This window comes from Myotis nattereri, assembly GCF_964212035.1.
Source record: "Myotis nattereri genome assembly, chromosome: 15".
NCBI lineage: Eukaryota > Metazoa > Chordata > Mammalia > Chiroptera > Vespertilionidae > Myotis > Myotis nattereri.
In genome coordinates this window covers 31,457,773-31,482,199 of record NC_138090.1, presented here as the reverse complement: position 1 = coordinate 31,482,199, position 24,427 = coordinate 31,457,773, and the positions used below count along the sequence as shown (strand labels likewise).

The 24,427-nt window shown below is 56.6% G+C and overlaps 1 protein-coding gene across 3 annotated transcripts in view; it reads left to right on the top strand.

Annotated features, from left to right (window-relative positions):
- Positions 1-7,710: 7,710 nt before the first annotated feature.
- PEPD (peptidase D) overlaps positions 7,711-24,427 on the top strand; it is a 117,643-nt gene continuing 100,926 nt past the window's right edge. The window contains exons 1-3 of one of the 3 annotated variants that reach the window (XM_081107870.1): positions 7,711-7,743; positions 15,764-15,947; positions 18,606-18,733. In XM_081107870.1, coding sequence (XP_080963996.1) covers positions 7,727-7,743; positions 15,764-15,947; positions 18,606-18,733 — 329 coding nt within the window. In that variant the 5' untranslated portion in view covers positions 7,711-7,726. The remainder of the gene's footprint in view (positions 7,744-15,763; positions 15,948-18,605; positions 18,734-24,427) is intronic. The other 2 variants (XM_081107871.1, XM_081107872.1) reach the window with 2 other exon arrangements.

Sequence of the window (24,427 nt, the reverse complement as noted above, 5' to 3'; positions counted from 1 at the left end):
GCTGTGTGGGCTGAGGTGTCTGAGCCACACCTCAGCCCACCAAACCAAGATCTCCAAGGGCCGGGCTGTACGTGCCTGCCCCTCACTCTACCCCCACCCCCACCCCCAACCCATAACCACATAGAAGAACTTGGAGCTTGCTCCTCTGCGGGGTGGGCCTTCCCTGAGGCCTGGAACCTCCTTAGATAGGACCCTTAAGTTCACATAACAAGTGTAATTTGACAGCGGGACAAACTACACCCTTGCTGACAGCCAGGTCCAAAGATAAAAAGGGGTTTCTGAGCCACCAGTTCCGCAGCCTGGAGTTCAGGGGACATCCATCAAGATTCCGCATGCTCTTCTCGGCTCGGTTGCGGCCTCCTCCCTCAAGCAGAGGAGGTGCTGGTGGAGGTTTTGGTCTCTTCACCTCCCAGTTCCCTGCGAAGGCCTGGTGCCCACCCTCACCGGCACTGGCCCTGAGGCTCTGCGCAGCCCCTGTCAGCTGCCAGCCTTACCAGGAGGGAACAGGGAGACGCCTTGTGTGGGGTGGATGACTTGTATGGGGCAGATGCCTTGTGTGGGGCGGACGCCTGGTCCTGCAGGCGAATCCATGGTCTGGGACCTGAGATGAGTTGCTTCTTCGGAGGGTCCTTGTGCAGAAGCTCCTGCCCCTGGCATTTCCACTGTGAAATGATGGTCAGTAAAGTCTCCCTCCAGCCCTAGATATCGATCTCCGAGATGTGGAGATAAAATTGTGATTTTCCCAAAGACTGAACTGAATGCCCAAAAGGATGAAGAAGGGAGAGAGACCCTGCGGCTCACCAGGCTGTGGGTGAACCAGTGAACTTGGCATCTCATTCAGAGATCATGCTACTGTCTGGACTGAGCACAGCAGTGGCAACTTCTTGGGTGTCTATTAACCTTTTAAAAAGATGCTTCGGATGCAATGGGCAGCACTGGGAAGTGGGGTGGGGCTCAGCGCGGACAGTCCCAGCCTTGGACGTGGGCAGGTGTCTCTGCAGCAGCTCGGTGAGGTGTTTGCTCTGGGAGGAGCGGTGCTCTACTCTAGATCTACGCTCGGTTTGGTCTGCTCCAGCAAGGCTGGCCTGGGGGTGAACTCCCACCGACTGTCGCCTTTAGTCACCCACCCAGGCCACCCGGTACAAACCCATGCTGTATGCACCCCATGCCAGCCTTGCTGTGGGGTGTGACAGTGCAGGCCAAGTCCCCTGGCCAGGCTTGTGGGCTTTAGTGGGCACAAACCTCTATCAACATGATCATTTGGATTTAATTGGCTCCAGTCCCATCTGTATTACAGGGGCCTTGAAAGTCTCTTCCAGGTACTCCTGGGGCTCCCCAGAGTGATTCTTGCAGAAGCTCACAGAGTCTTCCCACTTCCTGCGCTACAAGTCTGCTGCCCAGCACGCCCCTGGGGCCTCACTTCTCTGCACCACTGCTGCCCAGCCTCCAGCAACAGCACAGCTGTGAGCGTGTGGTGGGGCTGCCTCCGGGGGCCCCATGGCAGCGCAACCACACGGTGCTGAGGCAGAATCAAGGTCCCTACAGCCTTCTCGGAGCTGACGAGCTGACGTCAAGTTGTGCTCCTGGCAGAGGTGAGGTGACGGTCACACTTTCTCCCAGGGAAGAAGATGCTGGCACCCTACATCTCCCCAATTCCTTGTGAAAATAGCTGTGGGGGAGGAAGAGACTGTCCTCCACGCTCCCGGGTCCTTCCGCTGCTCTAATAGTTAAGTCGACATGAGACAGATTAACAAGAGAAAATAACCAAATTTAGTTTTATGCGTGCTTACGGGAACCCACATACATGAGAGGTCCAGAGACAAAAAGAGAAAATGATGTACATACGCCTTAGCTAAGGCTGAGGTGAGGCAGGCTGGGGCTTCAGAGGACGGTCATTCGCAGGACGATAAGAAGAGCAGATGTTCAGTAATTAGGAACTTGTCCATCCTATAGGCAGGCCATAAAAAGTTATTTCCGGTAATAACTCTTTTTATGGGCAAGGTCCCTAATTAAATTCTTTAAGGGAGCGGTAAAACTTGCTCAGGAGCCTGCAGGGGCTCCATTTCTTTCAGCTCAAAATAATTCAGATGCCCAAGTGGCACATGTTGGGGAGGCCTGTTCTGGACCCCTTCCCGCCCCTATGGCGCCTGTCCTCAGCCTCCTCTCTGGGGAGGAGGGTCTCCTCTCTCTGCTCCGCATCAGCTTTGATAACCTGGCACAACAAACCAGCCAAGGTAATGGTCCAAACAGCCATTTATATAGCTCAGGGTTCTGAGGGCCTACCCGCCTGTCTCTGCTAGACCCAGGTTGGCTGAATCCTGATATTCTAGGTCTGTCTCGCCTGTGTGTCTGCTGGTTGGTAGGCTGTTGAACAGGTGTCGGACACTCTGGCAAGTTAGCGAGGGCATCTTCACATGGGCAGGGAGCCCAAGAGTGGCCAGAGGGTCAGCCCAGGGCATGAACACCTTCCAGGACCTTTGCTTTTGCTAATGTCCCACTATCCAAAGTGAGTCTCGTGGCCAGCCAGATTCAAGGGCTGGGGGAAAAGACTCCTCTTCTGAATGGGAAGGGCTAGAGCATCACAAAGCAAGGATGTGGGCACAGCAAGGACCAGAAATTGCAGTCACTTTTGTGATCTATTCTATGTCCCTTACCCCTCTCACAAACCTCCTTGCAGCTCTACATTTGCCTGGCGTGTCAGCCCATGTGCAAGGATTGCAGCTGGCTCGAGGCGGAGTCCTCTGGAAGGCAGTGAGCACTGACCACTTGGGCGTGGGGTTGTGGGCCCACCCCTTTCTGTGGAAGTTGCTCTGCAGGTGGGCAGGGCTGAGAGTGAACTCACAGGGCATCTCGGTCATCATCACACCTTGGGGATAAGGGTGTTGGTCCTTCCTGCTGCCTTACTTCTCATAGGACCGCTGAAGTAAGGACGATGGCACAGGAGCCAGGGGCTGTGCTGAGTGCCTCATGAGGCACCCCATCTGCTCTTCTCACCACGGTCGGTGGGTGGTTTCAGGAAGGGCTGAAAGCATCCTCCTGGCAATGCTACCCTGACACGACCTCACGAGAGGGGCAGCTGTGAATGTCTGCGGGAACATCAGAGATGCTCGGTACTTGGAGCTGGGCAGGGGAGAGCCCATCCCCGGGGAGATTTCTTTCCAGGACATGAGCCTCAGAACCAGATTCCCCTGCCCCAGACCTTTGCACTCACACTTTGGATATTAGGAATATCTTTCTTTCTTTCTTTTTTATCAAGATCTTGAAATGTGGTAATAAAGTTACTCCAATGAATAGCCCTGCACAACATGGGAAATGTAATAAAGGTGAAAGCAATAAAAGGTGGGGAGAGGAGCCGCTCTGCACCAATATGACCATGACTTGTAAGAAATAAAAGTAATTATCACCTGCCCAACCTGGCCAGCCCACTCCACGTGTGCAGAAGAAAACCATTTCAGAACCTTATTTCCTATATTGAATGTCAATAATTGGATATATTTATAAGTCTCTCTGGAAGAAAACAGCTTGTGACTTCAAGATGAGAAAACAGTCTTCCAAACAGTGAAAAACAATATATTCCCCATTTTCACACACACACAAAGAGCTTGTTTCACTGATGTTTTTAAGGTGCTGTTGGAATGATTTGCCTTTCCGAAGCCACCGTGCCATTTCTCATCTTGAATTGCCTCGCAGACCCTGGCAAAGCACTCAATGGGGACCACTTCATCTGTGGCGGCGACGGGCGTTTCCTAGGGAGGCCCCTCAGCTGCCGCCTCCTTCCTGCAGGAAGATGGAGACTCAGGCCGATGGGCCAGGGAAGAAGGGCAGGGGGAGAATGACGTGCTGTGGGCTCCTCGGGGGCCTGACGGATGGTGGTGACAGCTGTGGTGTGGTCCTGGAGGAAAGAGCAGGCCACGCTAGCCTCAGGAGTGGGAGGGCGAGGGCTGCCGCTGCGGACACTGCAAACGCTGAAGGAGGCATCTGCAGAACCGTGATGGAGAGGCAGCCTCCGGGCACTTCATTCCCATCACACTCCTTCCTTCCCCCCCAGGATGAGGTCAGGCTAGATTCTAGCCGCTAGAATATGCCACCCGCCCCCACCTTACACCCGCACACCCACACCCCTCTTTCTGTTCAGCCTATTTGGTGCTGGTTTTCTTAGCCCAGTCTTGTTCTCAGCAAAAGCAAAAAAGCGATCACAGAAACCCCAAATGACACTCCCTGTGGGGTTTCACCACCTGAGCCTGGGGCCCCCATGTGGTTGGTGCAGTCTTGCTGGCTCTTTCCAGATCTCTCCTCCAACCCTCTTAAGGCCCCCTCCCCTCCAGACATGGGCCTGGATTCCATGCTTTCCTGCCTAGAATTTCTCAGGGATGCCCTGCTCATCACAGTAAGAAATAGTATAGGCGCCCCTGCTATCGGCCTTCCCAGATGAGGGCTCCTTGGGAACAACCCCTGCTGTAGGCTCTCCCAGATGAGGGCTCCTCTTCCTCTTCTGTCCCTAGATCTCTAGGGTAGGGTCTAGACCCCACCCCCTCCCGGTGAGGCCAGTCACAGGGTGGTTTCATGAGCGACAGCTCGGGGCCAGGGCAGAGCAGGCAGCCAGGCCACCTCCAGTGTGGTCCCACAGAGCCTTCCCGCAGGCCAGTGTACTTGGTGTGCAGCAGAAGATGGCTGGGCCCATGTCATGGCTCTTCTGGGGACCCCCTAAACGGCCCCAAGGGCGGCTCATGAGTCAGAGTCTGGCTGGTCGTCACCTCTGGGCCTGCCATCTCCGGGCACCGGTTGTCAGCTGTGTCCAGGGAGCTGCAAGAGCAGGTGGCCAGATTGAGAGGGGGAGGCGGAGCAGGGAAGCCTGGCAGGACACAGTGTGGCAGAGACACAGGGAGCTGCGTTTCCACGGGGCCTCTGGCGGGGGCAGGGCACTCCCCGGAAAGTTACGATACTCTGGCTGCAGGGTCCGCTGAGCACAAACATCTCCCAGCCATTTGTGGGTCACTAGAGGGGAGACTGTTTCAGCCACGGGCCTGTGACCTCGGAGGTATCGCCGCATGAGGCCCGAGTATGCTGCCTGCCGCTCTCCCGTGGATTTACACACTCCCGCTCCAACTCTCTAAAATCAATCTTCCCCCAACTGCCTTCTGGCTCCCAGCAGTGTCCAGGGTCTGCCCTGCATGAATAACTATGCAATCTCCTACTCCCAGGGCCACTTCCCCTGGTGCCCCTGCCAGAGCTCTGATGGGGAGGGCGGAAGGGTTGTGGGCAGCCTCTGTGCCAGGCTCTTTAACACTGGCAGGAACGGCCCCTGGTCCAGAGGGGCCTGGTGGGCAGGTGGCATGGGCAGGGCCTTCCTATTATTGCTCACAAACAAGAGTGCTCCGCTCAGTTGGTAGGTGCCCTCCCACTTTATTTTGTGGATGTTTAGAATAATTACTTCTTTCTCACATTAATAAATACTCAGAGCTGGCAATTAGCTTAATTTTGACATATTTTATGTAAAAAAATGTCAGAGGGGCTGTGATTATCTCCCGAGCAGTTTTTCCTTCCATAAAGTGAGCATTCTGCTCACTCTTGGTTATTTTTAAAAAGTGTCTCTCATTAGGGAATCAAGTCTCTTTAGGTGAAGGTAGAGCATCTGCTTAATGGGAGGCTCAAGTTCTTGGGGACCCAGGGCCGGCAGTGGGGTGTAGGGCCTTGTGCCTCTGGTTTCCTGCCTTGACACTGGCGGATAGACCCGCTCTGGGGTCCTGCCTGGAGGACAGGGACCCCTGAGAATTGCTATGTGTAGTGGAAAGGGGGAAAAGCAGGATGGGGAGCCCTTCTTCCATCCCCTCTCCGTGATCTTATCTGGGTCTGTCTGGAAAGGCCACCTTCCTCCTGACAGCTTTGGCCTCTTTGGCTGTGCCCTGGGCTAAAGGTGCCTGGGTGTTTGCTCAGGAAATTCTCAGGCAGTCCCAGGAGGTGGGTCCCATTAGCTCCCACCCGACAGGTGAGGAAACCAGGGATGGTACTGAGATTTGAAGCAGCCGTGTGGTGCTACCCACTCTGCTTATGGTCTGGCTCGATTCCTCTCCCTATCTCAGGGGACTGCTCTCTTCCCATCGTCGGGGGGACAAACAGCAGCTGCTTCTCCATCTCATAGGCCCTGGTGCCCTCCACCCCCCAGCCCAGCCATGGAGACCCGCATTCTTGTCTTGATAAAGAAACAAGAGACAGCCCACACTCAAGCCCTTCAACTAGAAGCTACTTTCAGCTTTGAATTGGCTGGGGGTTGGGGTTAGGAGTCCAGGGGCATGTGCTGGGACCCACCTCCTGTCCACACACACTTGCACGCCATCCTATGGCTCAGGACTCCAGCAATGGGCCCCTTTCCATCACAGAGCCAGTGTGGGCCACTACTCAGGGGTGTGACTAATAGCATGAACTTGGCCCCTGTGTGAACTCAGGCTAGTTACCAACCTCTCTGGGCCTCGGTAAAATGGCATTCAGGACGGAGCCTACTTCACAGGGCTGTTATGAGGATTCAATGAGCTAACAGTTGCAAAGGATTGGGGCACAGTAAGCTGGCAGTAGTTGTTAATATTACTGTTGCTCTAAGGCAGCAGTTCTCAACCTGTGGGTTGCCAACCTGTGGGTCGCGACCCCTTTGAGGGTCAAACGACTCTTTCACAGGGGTCGCCTAAGACCATCGGAAAACACATATATAATTACATATGGTTTTTGTGATTAATCACTATGCTTTAATTATGTTCAATTTGTAACAATGAAAATACATCCTGCATATCAGATATTTACATGACGGTTCATAACAGTAGCAAAATTACAGTTATGAAGTAGCAACGAAAATAATTTTATGGTTTGGGGTCACCACAACATGAGGAACTGTATTAAAGGGTCGCAGCATTAGGAAGGTTGAGAACCACTGCTCTAAGGCACCTGCAGCCCAGGTAGCTCTCCTGGAACACCTACTTCCCACCCCCCTCCCTGGGACCCCTCCGCCCAGCTTTCGGGAGGACCCTGCACCTAACACCAGTGTCCAGCAGAGCAGAGGAGAATGCCCTCTAGTAGCGCCTCCCTCCTGAACTATACCCTCTACGTGCCTACTTCTCCCCAGAGACCCGCATTGGCCTTCCTGCTCCAGGTCCTCCTTCATCCTGCAGTTGAGGGAGCTTGGAAAGTTCCTACCAGACATAAAGCCCAGCCCCATATTCAAAGCCGGGCAGGATCTGAGCCTTGCTCTTATCTCTGAGGCCACCCTCTCATTCCCACACCCTCTCTCCTGGACACTGAACTTTTCTGTTATTCCAATCGCCCGGGCTTTTGTCCAAGCCTTTTCCTTTCGTAAGCAATAGCTGTCACCTCTGGCCCACCCCTAGCTTGGGTCAGGGGCTTCCTACTAGGTGTCCTTCCCAGGGCGGGCAGAGACTCCAGTCTGGGGCTGCTGAATCAAGGCATCCCCGCCCCCCAGACACGCCCGCCCGCTGGAAAGGCCTCCGCCCGCTTCGGCCCCGCCCCTCGCTTGCCTCCAGAAGCCAATGAGCAGAGAGATGCTCCTCGCCTCAGGGCTCCGCCTCCCGGGGTTCCGTGGGGGCCCGCGCTGGAGGGGGCGGGTCAAGGGCTCCGGCTCCCCCAGCCCCGCCCAGGCCCCGCCCAGGCTCCGCCCCCCGCAGCGGGACCGGTCCGGCCTCAGCTGATGCCGCACTTCACGTGACGCCGGAGCGGAGTGAACATGGCGACTGCCAGCAGGTGAGTGCGGTTCCAGTGCCCGCCTTGCCCGGCGGCGCGGGGGCTCGGGGCTCCTGGCTGCACAGTGGTGACAGCCCCCGCCGGGCGTTCTGGGTGACGGCGCGCAGCGCGTGTTCGCTCGGGGAGGCGCGCCCCGCTCTCCGAGTCCCTGGCGGCGCTGTGCCCGCAGCTCCGCTCCCCGCTCCCCTTGGGTCCTCGGGGCAGGGGGTGGGGGGCCTTCGTCCCATTGTGCGGCCGAGGTGGGGGCTCGGGTGGACGCGCGCGTTCACGGCCCAGACCTTCCGATGGGAAGGCGGCGCGTTGCCAGGGCGCCAGGGCCCCGGGCGCTCGGGGAGGAGGCAGTATTTGAGATGGGGGCACTTGCCCACTTCCTTCAGGGCCCAAAGGTCCCCTCTTTAGAGAAGCCTTCCCAAAGCACCTGTTCTACTAAAGTATATAGTACATATATTTTTATGTTTCTTGTCTTCCCATTTAGAATGTAAGGTCAGGGCCTTTCTCTGGTTCACTCCTGGGCATCACTAGTGCGCGGTGCATTGCGCACACAGTAGGTGCTTCATAAATTCTGCTGCATGGAAGAATGAGTGAGTGGTCCTAGTGGGGGAAAGTATGGACAGACCGGGTCACACTGAAGCGTTGGTGATAGTGTCCCAGGTAAGGGAACATTTGAGCAAAAGTTGAGAGACAAAGGTTGAGAGTTCAGAGTGTTCCGGGGACAGGAGTGAGGGGTGTGAGTCTCCATGCTGGAGGGTGTGGTGCCCAAGAGGCTTCTCCAGACTTTGTCCTGAGGGCTTGGAGCCCTTCAGGTGTTTTAATCTGCTCATGTCTGCTTTTTAGATGTTCACTGCCTTGGGCTGTGTGTGAGTTCAGGGGGAGGACAGCATGTGGCCCTGGTGGTGCTGGGGCCAGGAGGGGCAGTGGTAGAAGAGGGAGGACTGCCCCAGATGCAAGGCTGGGTGCTGTGATCAGAATGGAGGAACTGGGAGACCAAGTGCATCTTTATTTTGGGGAGGTGGGGAGAATGACAACAGAAAGTGGCCCCCTCTATTGGCCTCCAAGGTTGGAAGAGCTTAGGACACAGTGGGCATCTGCTGTATTCCAGGAATAGTACTGAGCCTACCCTTGGGTGTTCACGCGCCACCAGGGCAGGTGGACACATGGGACTCTGTCATCCATCTGCCTGCCTCTGGTCTTGGTGTGTGCCATGGAGGGGCATGGGTCTGAGAAAAGGGGGACTTCCTCTAAGTTGTCCAACAGGCCGATCCACTCTCCGGGCGGCTCTTAGTAATTGAGGAAAGGAGTTGTGGGTGGGAGAGGGACATCATTTTGAGTAGGATGAAGAAGTATCTTCAATTCTTTAACTGAGTGGCTCCCAGGGATCTGATGCCCAGAGAACCTTTGCCCAGAGAGAAGTAGCAGGTGAGCTTCCCTGGGTGTGTACCTGTTGGGTCATAGGTCACACTGGAGTCAGCATTCTTCTGGAGAGAAAGTATCTGGAGGAGTCAGGTTATAGATCAAATCTCGTTCCCACCCTGATATGGACCTTATACTCCTGGAGAGGAGGCATCAGGCTGACCCTGGGCTAGGGTAGGGGTGGGTCTGTGTACTTGCCACTGAGTGCCCCTTGCCCTCCCCAGCCCTTCCCAGGCCTGGTCCAGACTCCACACAGCCCTCTCCCAGTTGTTTCTGCTTAGCCCCCTGGCCCTCCTGTAGAGAGAGGGAGACAGAGTGGGAGCTGTTGACCAGCTGCCTAGAGGCCCCTCTCACCAGGTGAGCAGGCTGGCCTGGCTGACAGCCAGCCAGTGGGCCTGGTGCCAGGCCTGTGCTAGATGCTGAGGGCGAGGGAACAGACTGGTCCTTGGCAGTGTGGCTCCATCCAGAAGTGGTGACATATTCTAGGGCAAGAATCTTGTCCTAAACTGTGCCGTGGACTGCGTTGGCATCAGAGACCTTTGCACCCTCCTCAGCATGATGTTTTTAAATGCATGAAGTAAAATGCAGTGGATTACAAGGAAAACCAGTTATAGTGAAATACAGTTATTAACATGTTAAAAAATAAATTTGTGGTATAGGAATATATACTTCTTTATCAACACATTAAATAATAAAAGCCACAGGTCCAATACCCACCTTAATTTTGAAGTAGTGAGAGCAAAAGTGATATTTTGAGATATCATGACATCAATGATATATGAAAATACCTGTGATTTTTCTTGGTGACAGTCATACACTACTGATGCTATTGTGGTTAGTTGCTTACATTAAGAAAATTTGAGCCGAAACCGGTTTGGCTCAGTGGATAGAGCGTCGGCCTGTGGACTGAAAGGTCCCAGGTTCGATTCCGGTCAAGGGCATGTACCTTGGTTGTGGGCACATCCCCAGTGGGAGATGTGCAGGAGGCAGCTGATCGATGTTTCTAACTCTCTATCTCTCTCCCTTCCTCTCTGTAAAAAAATTAATAAGATATATTTAAAAAGAAAATTTGAGAGGTTAGAGCAAATAAACATATTTTTTTTCCCCATCCAAGTAAATGGAGTCCTAAAATTCTATTGGTGAATCCCCAGGGGTCCATGAGCCTTGAGTAAGAACCCCGCAAGCAGGTAGCCATTGAGGGCAAAGGAAGAGGTGGCCCAGAACCGATTTGGGGAATGGGTACAGTTGCGGGGTAGGGAACTGGTTGCAGGAGCAGCAGGATCACCCTTTCCTGGGGCTGCCCCAATCCTGGCCACTGGCCGCTTCCTGGGCCCTGGTGGTCTGTCCGCAGGTTGTGTGCTGGCCTGTGGGGGCCAGAGCTTATTCTGTGGAGGTGTTTGATGCCCAGGAGCCACTGTCTGCCAGCCCCTGCTGTCTCCCCTGGGCACTGCCTGTGCCCTCGGCTGCCTGCAGAAAAGTATACCTATGCTGGGACTTCAGGATGACCTGGCTCTTGCCTTTTGAATTCCGGGTGCCTGTTAGAAGTTCCAGCAGAAACCAGTTGGAGATGTTTTATGAGTGCTGCCTTTGCTGAACTTGCAGAGAAAAGTCACCTGCGTTGGCTCTGGGCCCAACATTCTCTCCGGTGGTTTGGTTTATGCCATGAGGAATCAAAGGGCATGTCTCTGTAAACCTTGATTCTGGGGGTGCCCTGCTGTAATGAATGCCTGCAGCTCAGCAGCCTGCCTGCTGGCTCCGGCCGGGCTGCCTTCCCTGAGCTGCACAGGATCGGGCAGTATTGTAGGCTCTCCTCGCAATAGCAGCAGAACTCACAGAGGTGCCTTATCGAGTTTTTTGTCTCCACCTGGGCTGCTTGGCCCTCGTGCCAGAAGGCCATATCCTGGATTCCTTGGGGGGTTTAGGCCTCTCAGAAGGTTCTAGACTAGAGGAATTCCAGCCCTTCTAAGAGCCTTCCAGGTGGGGGTGTGGTGGCAGGCCCAGTGGTGGGATGGAGCTGGCACCTGGTGTGTTTGAGGAGGGAACTGATTCAGAGGGGCCAGGAGTGGTGGAGGATGAGGTGGGTGGCACTGGGCTCTGCAGGCTGAGGTTGGGATTTTCAGCCAGTTCTGCTGTTGAGGCCTCTTGGATCTGGGCACCTTTGGCGGGGATCTATGGCAGTGCCTCAGTGTCATTCCCTCGGTGCTGCTGGGGAGTCTGTAAAGATGAGGTTCTTCTCTGTGCTCACCCCACTCCATGGGCTTTGCTGAGTGGGGGAAAGAGTGTGCGGGACCCTGGGGGACACTGCAGGGATGCTGACGGCTGCACTTTCAGTTCCTGACAGTGTGGCCAGCTGGGATGCAGGCATTATGACAGTCTCCTCTGCCCTCTCATCCTTGTGGCTGGGCCTGACAGGAAATGGTCTGACTTACTGGGAGCCTTAGCCCCTTGTGGGAGCGGATGGAGGGGAGGAGACAGGGGAGAGGGGAGGGAGGCTGTAGTCCTGTCAGCATATGTAAGCTGTGCATGGCCCTCCACCCATCCCAGCCTGGCGGGGCCCCAGGATTCTGCTTCCTGCCCTGCTGAGGCTGATGTGGCAACTTCTGATCTGCACAGCTCTGTGTGTGTATGTGTGTGTGTGTTCCCATGTTGTGACTATTGTTTACTCAGCAAATAACTATTGAGCACTTGCTGTGTGCCAAGCAGGGTGCCAAGTACTGGGCATAGTAGTGAGCAGAGCAGACCGGTCTCTGTTTTCACAGGGTGTACAGTGGGCAGAGGCAGAACTCACCGATGAGCCTCCGTGAACACAGGCTGCATGTGTGTTAGCAGGGGAATGTGTCCTTGCAGCTGGGGACCTGGCTGAGCCTTCCTCAGGGGTGACTGAAGAGAGTGCAGTGCAGGGTCGGTTTATAGAGCTGTGGGCAGGTTAAGGGAATCGGCGGAGAAAGGGGAGGGAAGCTGGTCAGGAACCATCAAAGGCTGTGCTATAGGAACGGCAGCCTGACAGGACTGTGGCCCTGTGTGAAGGGCCTGCCAGCCGTCACAGTTCCAGACTCCGCCAGGGAGGGGGCTGGGAGTGGATTCTCTGTTCTCCCCGTCTCCTCACCTACTGTCGTCTCCTCCTTCCTGCCCCCTCGGTGCCTCTCGCTGGCTGGACCCACCTGGATGCCAGAGGCATGGAGAAGCTTGCTGATGAAGAGTCCTCAGGCATTCCCTGGACTCAGAGCTGGGAGAGTGGAGGAAGCCCAGCTCATATGGGGGGGTGGGGGGGCGGGGCTGGACAGGAGAGGGATGCCAGGGAAGACCATGCTGAGAAGGTGGCATTGGAGCCAAGACGTGAGGAGTGTTTCCGCCTCTGAGGGTCCCACTGTCCCTGAGCGGGTCTACCTCGGGCTGGCCAGTAGCCTGTGGGTTCTTGCCGTCGTGCAGGAGAGATTTCACAGCACGAGTCCAGGTGATTTTGAGAGCACGTTTATTAAAGCTGGGGACACTGGCACCAGGAAGGGCTTAGGATAGGAGAAGCAACAGGAGAGCCTAGGCGGGGCTGCTTGGCCTGCTCCCAGGAGGGAGAGAGGACCCTGAGACCTTTGTTTTGAGGGATTTTAAAGATTAGAAGGTTAGGGGAGGTCTTAAGGAAGGATCTCAATAGAATATTCATTAGCTTTTCCAGGTGTAGCCTTTCAAAGTCATGGCCTCCACTAATTGGTTGTTGCAGCTGGTCCTGGCCTGTGCCCTGGTTTTGCAGCTTTTCTGGGCCTGGAGCTGAAATACAGCTGAGGCCTAGATGTTACCTGTAGGGAGGTGACCTTCTACCTGCTGGAAGTCGCTCTGCGGTTTGTTCAGCATCTGTGTCCGTTTCCCTTTCCGCTTGTCCTGGCTCACTGCCCTGTCTCACCACAGCCAGGTGAGTGCATGAGGTGCCCGCTGCCTTCCTGAAACGCAGAGAAGTTCCATGTGCCTGGCTTAGCTCTCTCTCATGCCTTCGCAGGCAGAGCCCTCCCTCTCACCTCAGCTCTGGGCTGTGCTCGCTCGCTAGGCCTCCACGCCCACCCCACCTGCTGGGAGTGCCCTTCCTTCCTGCACTTAGGCATTCAGCACTCTCAGGTGCTGGAAGAAGGCAAGGTCCCTGCCCTCCTGGAGCTTAGATTTTACCTGGGGGGCCAACAGCCCAGTAAACATGTGATGTTAGGCAGTGGCACATGCTCTAGAGAGGAATGAAGTGAGTAGGGGATACGGTTTAGGTGGGTTTTTGGAAAAGCTTCTGGGAAGAGGGGCATCCCAGACCTGGGAAAATGAGGGCGTGAGCACTGGGAACAGCAGCGCAAAGGCCCTTGCGCGGTGGGGAGTGTGCTGGTGTTCAGGGAAGAGTGAGAATGCCTTGCAGGCAGACTTTGGGTGTTGGTTCTCAGCTCCTCAAAGCTGGGGATTAAGCTTGGCTGTGTTCCGAGTGCACCCGAAAGCAGGAGGCTTGAGCAGGGGCGTGCCTGCTCAGATTTGCATTTTTTTTTTAATCTTGTTAAACTCTTTTATCAGTCTTTCTTTATTTTAAGAACCAGATTTTAGTTTTCTTAATTCTCTATATTTTTTGTTTTCTCTTCCACTAGCTATAAAAACTACTTTCATATCTCAGACTTTATTAGGATGAGCAGTTAGAAAACAGGGAGTTGCCCTAACCAGTTTGGCTCAGTGGATAGAGCATCGGCCTGCGGACTGAAAGGTCCCAGGTTCGATTCCGGTCAAGGACATGTACCTTGGTTGTGGGCACGTCCCCAGTAGGGGGTGTGCAGGAGGCAACTGATTGATATTTCTTTCTCATTGAAGTTTCTAACTCTCTATCCCTCATCTTGCCTCTCTGTAAAAAATCAATAAAATATATTTTTTAAAAAAAGAAAACAGGGAGTCGTCAGTGTTTATACTCAAGCTTATACAGTGTGCTGATTAAAAGGAAGGGGGGCCCTAGCCAATTTGGCTCAATGGATAGAGCATTGGCCTGGGGACTGAAGGGTCCCGGGTTCAATTCCAGTCAAGGGCACTTACCTAGGTTGCAGGCTCAATCCCTGGCCTTGGTCGGTTTGCGTGTGGGAGGCAACCAATCGATGTGTCTCTCTCACATGGATGTTTCTCTCTCTGAGATTTGCATTTTTGAAGGGCCCCTGTGGGTGGTGCACACCAGGCTGCAGGGGGGGGGGGGGAAGGGGGGGGACGACTCTCGGACTGAGAGCTGTTGAGAGTTCCCTGCAGTGGTCCAGGTGGAAGATGGGAACTCCAGCGTGGAGGGCGAGCGGAGGATGGAGGGAGCCCGGTGTGGCTGGAGCTGGAGCTGGGCAGGGTTTCAGCAGAGAGTGTGGCCCTCAGTGTGCTGGGCACCCAGAGGCCTGTGGGTGCTGCAGTGCAGGGAGGAGCTGGGCTGAGCCCTGATGGAGTGCCACGAGAGAGCATGGGTGGCCAGGACATAGGGATGGTGGGCTTAGGTGACTTCAGAGGGTGTTTACTGCACAGGGGAGAGAACTAGACTGCTGGAGGAGCATGGGGGTCAAGGGAAGGGCTTTTATTTATTTCTTTTAAAGACAGGTGAGGTTCCTGTGTGTCTGGATGCCGAGAACGCTCCTGAGAGGGGAGAATTGATGCTGGAGCAATGCAGGGGATAGGCATCGAGGTGGGCAGCCACGCCAAGTGGAGGAGCTGTGGGAGCAGGAGTGGGGAGTGTCCAGAGGCAGGTGGGGTTTGGGGAGTGGGTGCTGGGAGGATAAGCTGTGTTTCTCAGTGAAAATGGAAGCCAGTGTGGTGGATAGAGGTGGGGGTACACACCCACCTGCCCTGCCAAACCTGGCTCCTCCCAGCCCCAGTGAGTCTCAGCAGCCAATCCCTTGCTGGCTGCTCTCCTGAAGGTCAGCACCCCTGGGGCTGCCACTCCCAGGCCCATCTTGTCATGGTTCCCCGTGGTCACTCAGCACACACTCCTGGGCCTGGCGCTGGGTGTCCTGGGTGTGTGTGTGTGTGTGGGGGGGTGTATCCTGAGTATGTGTGTGTGTGTGGGGGGGGGGGGGTGTCCTGAATGTATGTGTGTCCTGAATGTGTGTGTGTGTGGGGGTATCCTGAGTATGTGTGTGTGTGGGGAGGGGTTGTCCGGGGGGGGGGGGTGTGGGGGGGGGTAGGTGTTCTGAGTGTGTGTGAGTGTGTGTGTGTGTGTGTGTGTGTGTGTGTGTGTGGAACGGCCAGCCCAGCTGCAGGTCTGTGATTTGCAGAGAAGATGGCAGCATGGAGGCGCCTGGGCAGGGACGCAGTGTTGTTTGGGCCAGATCGTGTGTTTTCAGGCATGGATGTAAGGTCCTTGAGGGCAGGAATTGAGTATGCCGCCAAACCATTGCAGGCTTTCCCTCCCTGCGCCTCACCTGCCCTGGTGACATCACCCCATGTGGCCCAGTGCTCGGGGGCAGCAGGGGAGGCTGCGGTTGAAAAGCCCCTGTGGTCCTCGGGAGGCCGGTGAGGAGCCTTGTGCTAACGGGGTCCCATGTCAGCCTTACCCCTCTGGTCACCTCAGACGACCGTGGTGGCCGTGCTTGGCGGTACCAACAGGCCTGTGTGGCTGTGTATGCTCTTGTCTTTGCAGACCTTGGTTTTGGCTGGGGAACGAAACCCTGAAGGTGCCTCTGGCCCTCTTTGCCCTGAACAGGCAGCGCCTGTGTGAGCGTCTGCGAAAGAACCCGGCTGTGCAGGCTGGCTCTGTTGTGCTGCTGCAGGGTGGGGAGGAGACGCAGCGCTACTGCACGGACACCGGGGTCCTCTTCCGTCAGGTGAGCCCACCCCTGCCGCTCCCCCACTCCAGGCCTCCGGTGGCTGCCTTCCTCCTCCAGCATCCAGCCTCGAGGGCCTTGGGGAGCATTGTTTCCTGAGAGACCCTGAGAGGCTCTCTGAAGGTAGGCCTGGGCCTGGGCGCCAAGGAAGCCTGCATTCCTGGGGCAGAGCTGTCACCAGCCAGTCTCAGCTCTCTCGGGTCAGAGTACCGAAGGATAATATTCCCGGGGGAGCAAGCAGGCTAGCTTCACGGAGGAGGCAGCATTTGGTGTGGTTGCTGGAGGCCAGGGTGAATTCTGACAGGTGGTGCTGGGGATGGGTGTTCCAGGTGGGGCGATGGTGTCCATAGGAATGGGTGGCAGAAGGTGGGCTGGGCAGCTTCCCAGGGCCAGAGAGGTGCAGATGGGGGGAGGGGGGGCTCAGTCCCTTCTGCCTGCAGCAGGGAGGACGGGGCTGCAGAGGTCAGGGAGGAGGCTTGTGAGCAGGGTGCTGAGCAGGAGCTGGAGGCCCAGGCATTCTTCCCAGCTTGGCCAGTGCTGACCCTGAGACCCTCACCTGGGAAGCGGTCCAGGAGCTCCTTGAGGTTCTGGAAACCTGTGGGGTGGCAGGTGGCCCAGCTGCAGGAAGCCAGTCTGGATGTGGAGGCATTGGCTGAGAATCGCTGACATCACCCAGTTCCCAGGAGTAGGGGCAAGGACACTCAACAGAGGAGCTCACTGAGAAAACCAGGGAGGCCCTGAGCTGGCCCCACTCTCGTTGCTCCTAGCATTGCAGCTACTTCACAGATGAGGAAATCAAGGCTCCGGGAGTGAAGCTGGGATTAATTAGAACCCCATCTCCGGACTCCAAGTCTAGTGCTTTCTTCTCCCTTCCATGCCCAGAGCTGGGGCCTGACACACTGGGAACTCCAGGACCTCCCTGGGGACAAGCAGAGCCTAGGGGACAGACCACTCAGCATCCAGGGGCCTAGGGGACAAACCAGCCAGCAGCCAGGGGCCTAAGGGATATGGCCACCCACCATCCAGGGTCCTAAGGGACATGGCCACCCAGCATCCAGGGACCTAAGGGATTCTGGCCACCAAGCAACCAGGGGCCTAAGGGATATGGCCCATCCAGCATCCAGGGGCCTAAGGAACATGGCCACCAGCATCCAGGGGCCTAAAGGATATGACCACCAGCATCCAGGGGCCTAAGGGACATGGCCACCCAGCAGCCAGGGGCCTAGGGGATATGGCCATCCAGCATCCAGGGACCTAAGGGATATGGCCACCAGCATCCAGGGGCCTAAGGGACATGGCCAGCCAGCATCCAGGGGCCTAAGGGATATGGCCACCAGCATCCAGGGGCCTAAAGGATATGACCACCAGCATCCAGGGGCCTAAGGGACATGGCCAGCCAGCATCCAGGGGCCTAAGGAACATGGCCACTAGTATCCAGGGGCCTAAAGGATATGACCTCCAGCATCCAGGGGCCTAAGGGACATGGCCACCCAGCAGCCAGGGGCCTAGGGGATATGGCCATCCAGCATCCAGGGACCTAAGGGATATGGCAACCAGCATCCAGGGGCCTAAAGGATATGACCACCAGCATCCAGGGGCCTAAGGGACATGGCCAGCCAGCAGCCAGGGGCCTAAGGGACATGGCCAGCCAGCATCCAGGGGCCTAAGGGACATGACCACCAGCATCCAAGGGCCTAAGGGATATGACCATCCAGCAGCCAGGTCAGGGAGGAGGCAGGGGAACGTGAAGGGAGCTGAGTGTGGAGAGCAGGTGGCAAGGCCTGGCCTCCCCTTCTGGACTGTCCAGTGCACAGGGCACAGACTGGCTGAGATCCACTGCCGAGAGCGATGACAGTGTTTTTACCGAAAGCGCCTCCTGCTGGAAGGCTTCCCTTTGTCTCCTTGTTCTTGTAGTCACAAGCCTGCAGTGCCCTGGTTGCTAGATGTGGAGGTCTAAATTTTTTTCTGACTTGTCTTGATGCCTCTTGAAGTTTACATGTTCTGTGGTTTAAAAACTGATATCCTAAATTCAGCTGTTGGCTCCATCACTGATGTTCTACAAGGTTAATTTTAGAAGAGTTCCTCCTCCACTTGCTATACCTTTCTGCCGATATTTTAGCTCAGTGTTTATTGCTAAACACGGAAGTCAGCAGCAGCCCCGGGGGTGGGAGAAGGAAGTAAGAAGTCCTAAGTGGAGGCATCCATTTCCGTGCAGATGTCCAGGGTGGTGTCTAAGGCACGGTGGCATCTTGCCTGCTTGCGGCATTGAGGCTGCAGAGATTCCGGTGGCAGAGGGCCATGTGCAGGGCTGAGCTGGACCTGTAGCGCTCATGGGTACCCTCTGCCCTATCAAGGGCCAAGGGGTGTGGCCAGTGAGGTGGGGGTACAGATGGCCTGGGGCATGTGTGTGAAACATATCATCAGAAAAGGCTCAAAGCAGTGCCAGAGGAGCCAGCCAGGCTGCCCCCTGCCAAACCCTGGAAGGAAGAGATAGGCAGCCCGAAGCCGGAGTGGGGGCAGAGAGCTGAGATGGAGGGTTGTGTGAGGCTGGGGGCCAGTCTTCGAGGGCGGCCAGCCTGAGGCAGGTGCCCCAGCTCCCTTGATCCTCGTGTTTCTGTCCTGCTGACTGGGTAACCATGGTCCTCGTTCCTGCCACAGGAGTCCTTCTTTCACTGGGCATTCGGAGTCACTGAGCCAGGCTGCTACGGCGTGATTGACATCGACACCGGGAAGTCGACGCTGTTTGTGCCGAGGCTTCCTGCCAGCCATGCCACCTGGATGGGCAAGTAAGGAGCAGTCTGGGTGATGTCACTGTGCCCACTGAGGCCGGCTGGCCAGGGGTGGGGGTGCAGGGCCCTCTTGTGGATTGCAAGGAGGGGAAGAGTAGCAAAGGGTTGGGGGGTTAGTGGTCAGGCCTGTTGACAGCCTGCTCTGGGCCAGAGCCCTGCACCCTCGGTTGGGAAGGGGTGTCAGCGCCAGAGCCATAACTGTGGTCTCTTTTGTTTAGAGATACTGCTTATTAATCTTAAAATTCTGGATTCCCGGCTTTGTTAAAGTGCCTGAGGCTCTGGCTCAGTGGACCAGCACTCCTGCATGGCTTCCGTGGAAGGTGGCCCCGCAGTGGGTGTGGTGGGAGTTGGCTCCAGTCAGAGAGGACAACCTAGGGCCCTTCTCTGAGGCCCAGCACTAACAGCAGGGCATTACTGGATGCCCGCTGTGTGCCCGCCTCTTGGCTAAGTTCCAAGGGCCACAGATGTGTAACCTGCCTTAGCCGGCTCACCTGAGATGGGGTAGCAGTGTGTGAGAAGTGCGGGAGCAGAGGCCTGGGCCTTGCTGAGACACCCCTCCCCCATCACCCATGGCCCCTGCCAGCCCAGAGCCCTGTCCGTGCCCACCTCTCTCGGCAGCCATCCCTCTCAGCAGTGGTGCTGAGGCGGAAGCTGTACTTAACCGGGGACACTTGAGGTGATCAGAGGATCCCGCTAAATGGTTAGTTACCACCTTCCAGCGTGTCATTTCTGCCTGGAGAGTGATTATTGTGGGCTAATGTATAAATTGCAGCCTTCACTGCCGTGTGTCCCTGAACGCTCATTACCAGGTGCGCAGGCCTGTCTGTGGCTGGCTTGAATGACAAGGCACTTGGCTGCTGCAGGGACATGCTCTGTGCAGAGGGCCAGGGCAGGCCCCTCTGCACGCCTCTGCTTCACGTGCCGCCCTTCCCCACCAGCCCTTCAGTGCCAGCCCCATAGCCTCCTTTGTTGGCCTGGCATGTGCCTCCTCTGCTGCCTTGAGCTGAGGGTTCGCCTCAAGAGCTGGTAACAGTTCTGCTCTGAGCCCGCTTGGCGGGATCCCTGGCCCTGGGCCTTCGATTGTGCTGTGAAGACTCAGCTCCAAGCAGAATTGGCAGCACGAGAGAAGCAGGTGGGCTTTTCCTGGCAGCGTGTTTACCTGGCTTGGCCCTGGGGAGGGAGTGGACATGCCCAATCTCGTTGGCCTTTGTGGTGGATGGCTGGGCAACCACTTAAGTTTTGCCCTTTCAGACGTCCCTGGGCAGATGACATAAACGTTTCCCTGCTGTGTCATGTGTTGGGCGGAGGGGGCACTGGAAGGTCTGCTGCCTTCTTCCCAGAGGGAGGGGCAGGGCACTGGGCATGGCTGAGCAGGGCCCAGTGAGAGCCCACGCACTGCCCCAGCCCTGGGTGGGGTGTGGAGGGGGACTTGGAGGAGGCCTCTGAGGTAGACTGCCTGCCTTACCAGAGTGAGTCTTGTGCCGGCAGAGAAATGGGCCTCAGGTTTGGCCTGGAGCAGGCTCTCCTCAGTCCATCGGGCACTCTCCTGCTAGCTCAGCAGACCCAGGCAGGCCACGCGGGTGCTCCTGGGAAGGCGGCTCTGGCCTCACCCAGCTCTTGCCTCCCCCTGGTGTTATGACCTCCACAGTCAACCTTTACTCTGCTCCTGGCAGAATCTCCACGGCTGCCCGCTTTAGAGAGGAAATGGGGTTGGCCTGTGCAGTCCACGGCCTGTCCTGCTGGAAGCCTGCTGGCGGCTGAGTGTGGTCTCTCCGCAGCGCAGGCCTGGCCACTGCAGGGCGTCTGATTTCTTACCTGTGGAACTGCGACGGCGCCACTGGTGAGGCCCTGTCACTGTGGAGGTGGTCACACTTGCGACCCTGAAGTGAGGTGGTGAGGACGCCAGGAACAGACCGTTTATAATTTCCAGAAATGGCCACTACCTGTGGAGTGGTGGACTCTTCTCCCTCCTGCTTGACTCGGGTCAGGACCTGGTGGCTGCCTTGAGGCGGGAAGGTGGCAGGGTCACCGTGTGGCCCCTGAAGCTGACTGTCAAGTGAACTGTGGCTTCTGCCTGGTTCTCGTTCGTGGGACACTTGCCCTGGACACAGCTGCTGTGCTGTGAGGAAGCCCAAACTCGCCCCTGTGGAGTGACCATGTGGGGAGGAGCAGAGGCACCTCCCACCAGAGCGGTGACTCCAAGCCCAGCCCCCGAGTCCTCCTCTGAGGTCCCAGGCCCTGGGGAGCCATGCGCCTCTCTGGGCTCTGCCATGAGTTCATGAGCGAAGTGCATATGTTTGTGCTCCCCCACATGCCGGGGCGTTTGTGCTGAAGCCCTGGTGCCTGGGACAGTCTTGGTGAGGAGTTTCCTGATGGGAGCTTGGATCTGGTCTCCTCAGAGGATTCTCCCAGAGCCCTTCCTGCACCTTGAGGGGATCACAGAGCTGAAGCCTCAGCTCCTCTCCCCAGTGACACGTCCAGGATTAGCCAGGGCCCCTGTGCCTGGTGGCGCCCATGCCCTCAGCCTCCCTGTGGCCCTGCCTCTTGGCTCCTCCGTGCAGTGTGGGCATGGATAGTGGTGGAAGGCTGGCCTGATCAGGGTTTCTGTCTGGATGTGGGGAGGGGCTCTGAGTGCCTCCCCTCATCTGTCTGCCTCTTTACACAGAAGTCGTAAAGACTTCTGTCCTGGAGGGAGGGCATCCTCCAGGCTTGTGGGAGGAGAAACCTGGACCCAGCCTTCCAGTGGGAAGCCTGAGGGAATCTCACCGCAGCCACCAACTGGGGGCCACGGACACTTGACTGGAGGGTTTATGCCCAGGACCTGACTGGTCAGGGGACAGCTATTAGCAGTTGGCTCTTCCGGAGGGTAATCTTCAGTGATACAGGAATAATGTTCTGTGTGTGGCCATGGCTGGGTTTCAGAGCCACTGTTACAAGTTCTCCTTTAGTCTGCCCTGCTTTGTGTATTGCGGACATAGAGGCTTGGCTGGCCTTTGAGGGTACAAAGGGTCTGCAGGGTGGCTCCGCCTGTTAGACAGGCTCCGTGTGCACACTGGGCAGCCAGACGGAGCACGGTGGTCCCAAGGGTGTCCGGCTCCGGTGCAGAGCTCAGCCTCGTCTCCTGCAGGCCTGGCTCCCCACAGTGGCCTTCTCCTCCTCTGCCTGACCGTCTCCTGGCCCTCCTGTCCTGCGCGTTGGGGAGAGAAGGCATGATTGAAACAGGGCTCCACTAAGGGCTTGCTTGTTTGGAGCTGCAGCTGGGGAGAGGCCGATCTGATGTGCGGCCATTTCCAGGCGCTCTCATACTCAGTAGAGCTCGGGAGGAGTGAGGCTGATGGGATTACCTGCCCTTTGCAATCAAAGCCCACCAGACGGAACGTTTGACCTTCAGCTCCTCAGCTTCCTTTTGAGCCTCTATCTGATGGCTTTTGAAAATCCATCTGGCAGATAAAGTTGCCCAGAGAAACAATACCCCCATCTGCAGATCTGCCACTTCCTGCATAAACAGCCTGTCCTGTTGTCTGGCCACAGGCGTTGAGGGGCATGTAGGCAGCCTGGTGCTGGGTCTGTTCCTCACCCCAAGCCTTTTTTGGGACAGGAGTGTGGTAGTTTCAAATTTGTTTTTATGTGGAGTCTGCTTACATGGGTCTGTGCCTTTCTGATGCGATAGTGTTCCCATCATTTTTGTCAGAGTCAGGCTTAGCAGCTTTAACTGGTGGCATATCGGGTTCTCGGAAAAGGCAGGAAAAGCACCCTGGACAGTGTCAGCACCCGCAGAGGGTGAGTGACTTTGGCCAAGTTGGGGGACCCTCCTAGAGCCTTTGCAACTTGGTTGCGTTCTGCTCCTGTTGGGAACCTGGGGCTTTGAGCTCAGGACAGTGAGCTTGGCTCAGGGTTTGTAGGGAGGAGGCACTGCCCAGGGGTGGTGTGAGTGAATGTCTCCAGGCCTGAGGCTCTGAGCACTGCTCTTTTGAGATGGGAACTGATATGTGTGTGTGTGTGTTTTGTATGTATGCCTATGTGGTGTGTGTGCATGTACGGTGTGGGTGGGTGGTGAGGTGTGTGTGTGTATAGTAGGGGTGGTGTGTGTGTGCATGGGGGTGGGGGCGTGTGTAGTGGGGTGGTGTGTGTGCATGAGGGTGGGGGGGTGTGTAGTGGGGTGGTGTGTGTGCACAGGAGTGGAGGGGTGGGGTGAGGGTGGGTGATGTGTGTGTATGGTGGTGCATGTGTTTTCGTTGTGTATGATATCTGTAGTGTGTTGTATGTTGGTTTTTCACAGCCACTGCCCCCCATCCTGTACACACACCTGGGTCACAAGGATCAAAGCTGCTTCAGCCTGTCTGGTGGCTTTGCTCTGTCTTCAAGGGAGAGTGTGGGGCACTGATGGGGGTGCAGGTCTTCGTGAGGAGGGTTGAGGGAGTTCCTCTGGCTCTTACTCCCAGTGGTTTGGGGGAGCCTGGTCCTGGCAGCCTGAGGCCTGGCCAGGGGTTTGCCAGGATCCTCAGTTGGGAGCCTCTCCATGGACCTCCTACTGATCCCAGGCATCATTTTGGTTAGCCCTCCCCCTGGAGCCTGGGCCCTCCCCCTGGAGCCTGGGCCCACCCCCTGGAGCCAGGGCTCTCCACCTGGAGCCTGGGCTCTCCACCTGGAGCCTGGGCCCTCCCCCTGGAGCCTGGGCCCTCCCCCTGGAGCCTGGGCCCTCCCCCTGGAGCCAGGGCTCTCCTCCTGGACGCCTGGGCTCTCCCTGTCCCGCTCTCTGAGGAATGCTGCCTGTGGTCCACTCACAGGCATGGTCACCAGAAGCAGGTGCATGCATGGCTTCGGAGAGGTCTGCTTTTCTCTGACAAGCTGATGGGATCTTGAAAAGGTGCTGCCTGCCGGTCCAGAGCAGGTGCTTCCTGTGCAGAGGGCAGAGGGAAAGCAACAGCACTGTCTGCCGCTGAAAGCAGGCTCTAGTCTAGGTGTTGAGAATTGATGGTAACTGCTCTAACTTCGAGGTTATTTTTTTGTTAACCGCATGCAGGTGATCAGCTAGCCAACCAACCTGCGCTCAGGAATGTCATTCTCTAGAACAGGGGTCCTCAAACTACGGCCCGCGGGCCACATGCAAATACAAATACTGTATTTGTTCCCGTTTTGTTTTTTTACTTCAAAATAAGATATGTGCAGTGTGCATAGGAATTTGTTCATAGTTTTTTTTTAAACTATGGTCCAGCCCTCCAACGGTCTGAGGGACAGTGAACTGTCCCCCTGTTTAACAAGTGTGAGGCCCCCTGCTCTGGAAGTTGAACCATGGCATTGATGTTGTCTCCTTCCTGCTGGAGGCCTGGGCAGGTGGTGGCACTCGCTGCACCAGCCTTGACCCTGGGATCTGGGAAACCTCCCGTCACCCCAGCTGCTGGCAGAGGCCTGCATGGCGTTCCCTGGGCACTGGCTGCACCTGGACGCAGGGCCTCCTTTGAGTGGGACACTCCTCTCTCCGGCAATTAGAAGGGACAGTGTCTGGGGTGGGCCGGCTTCCCTGCCGAGCCACCCTTTTCTAGTCCAGTTGCTTCTGTTTGGATCTCCCATGAGCTGCATGAACTGCCTTCTGGACCCAAACTCCAGATAGCAGGGTGCAGGCCCTCTGTGTGGCCACCGCCAGCTGGCCCTCAGCGGGCTTATAGCTGCCCAGTGACCTCTCCGGCCAGC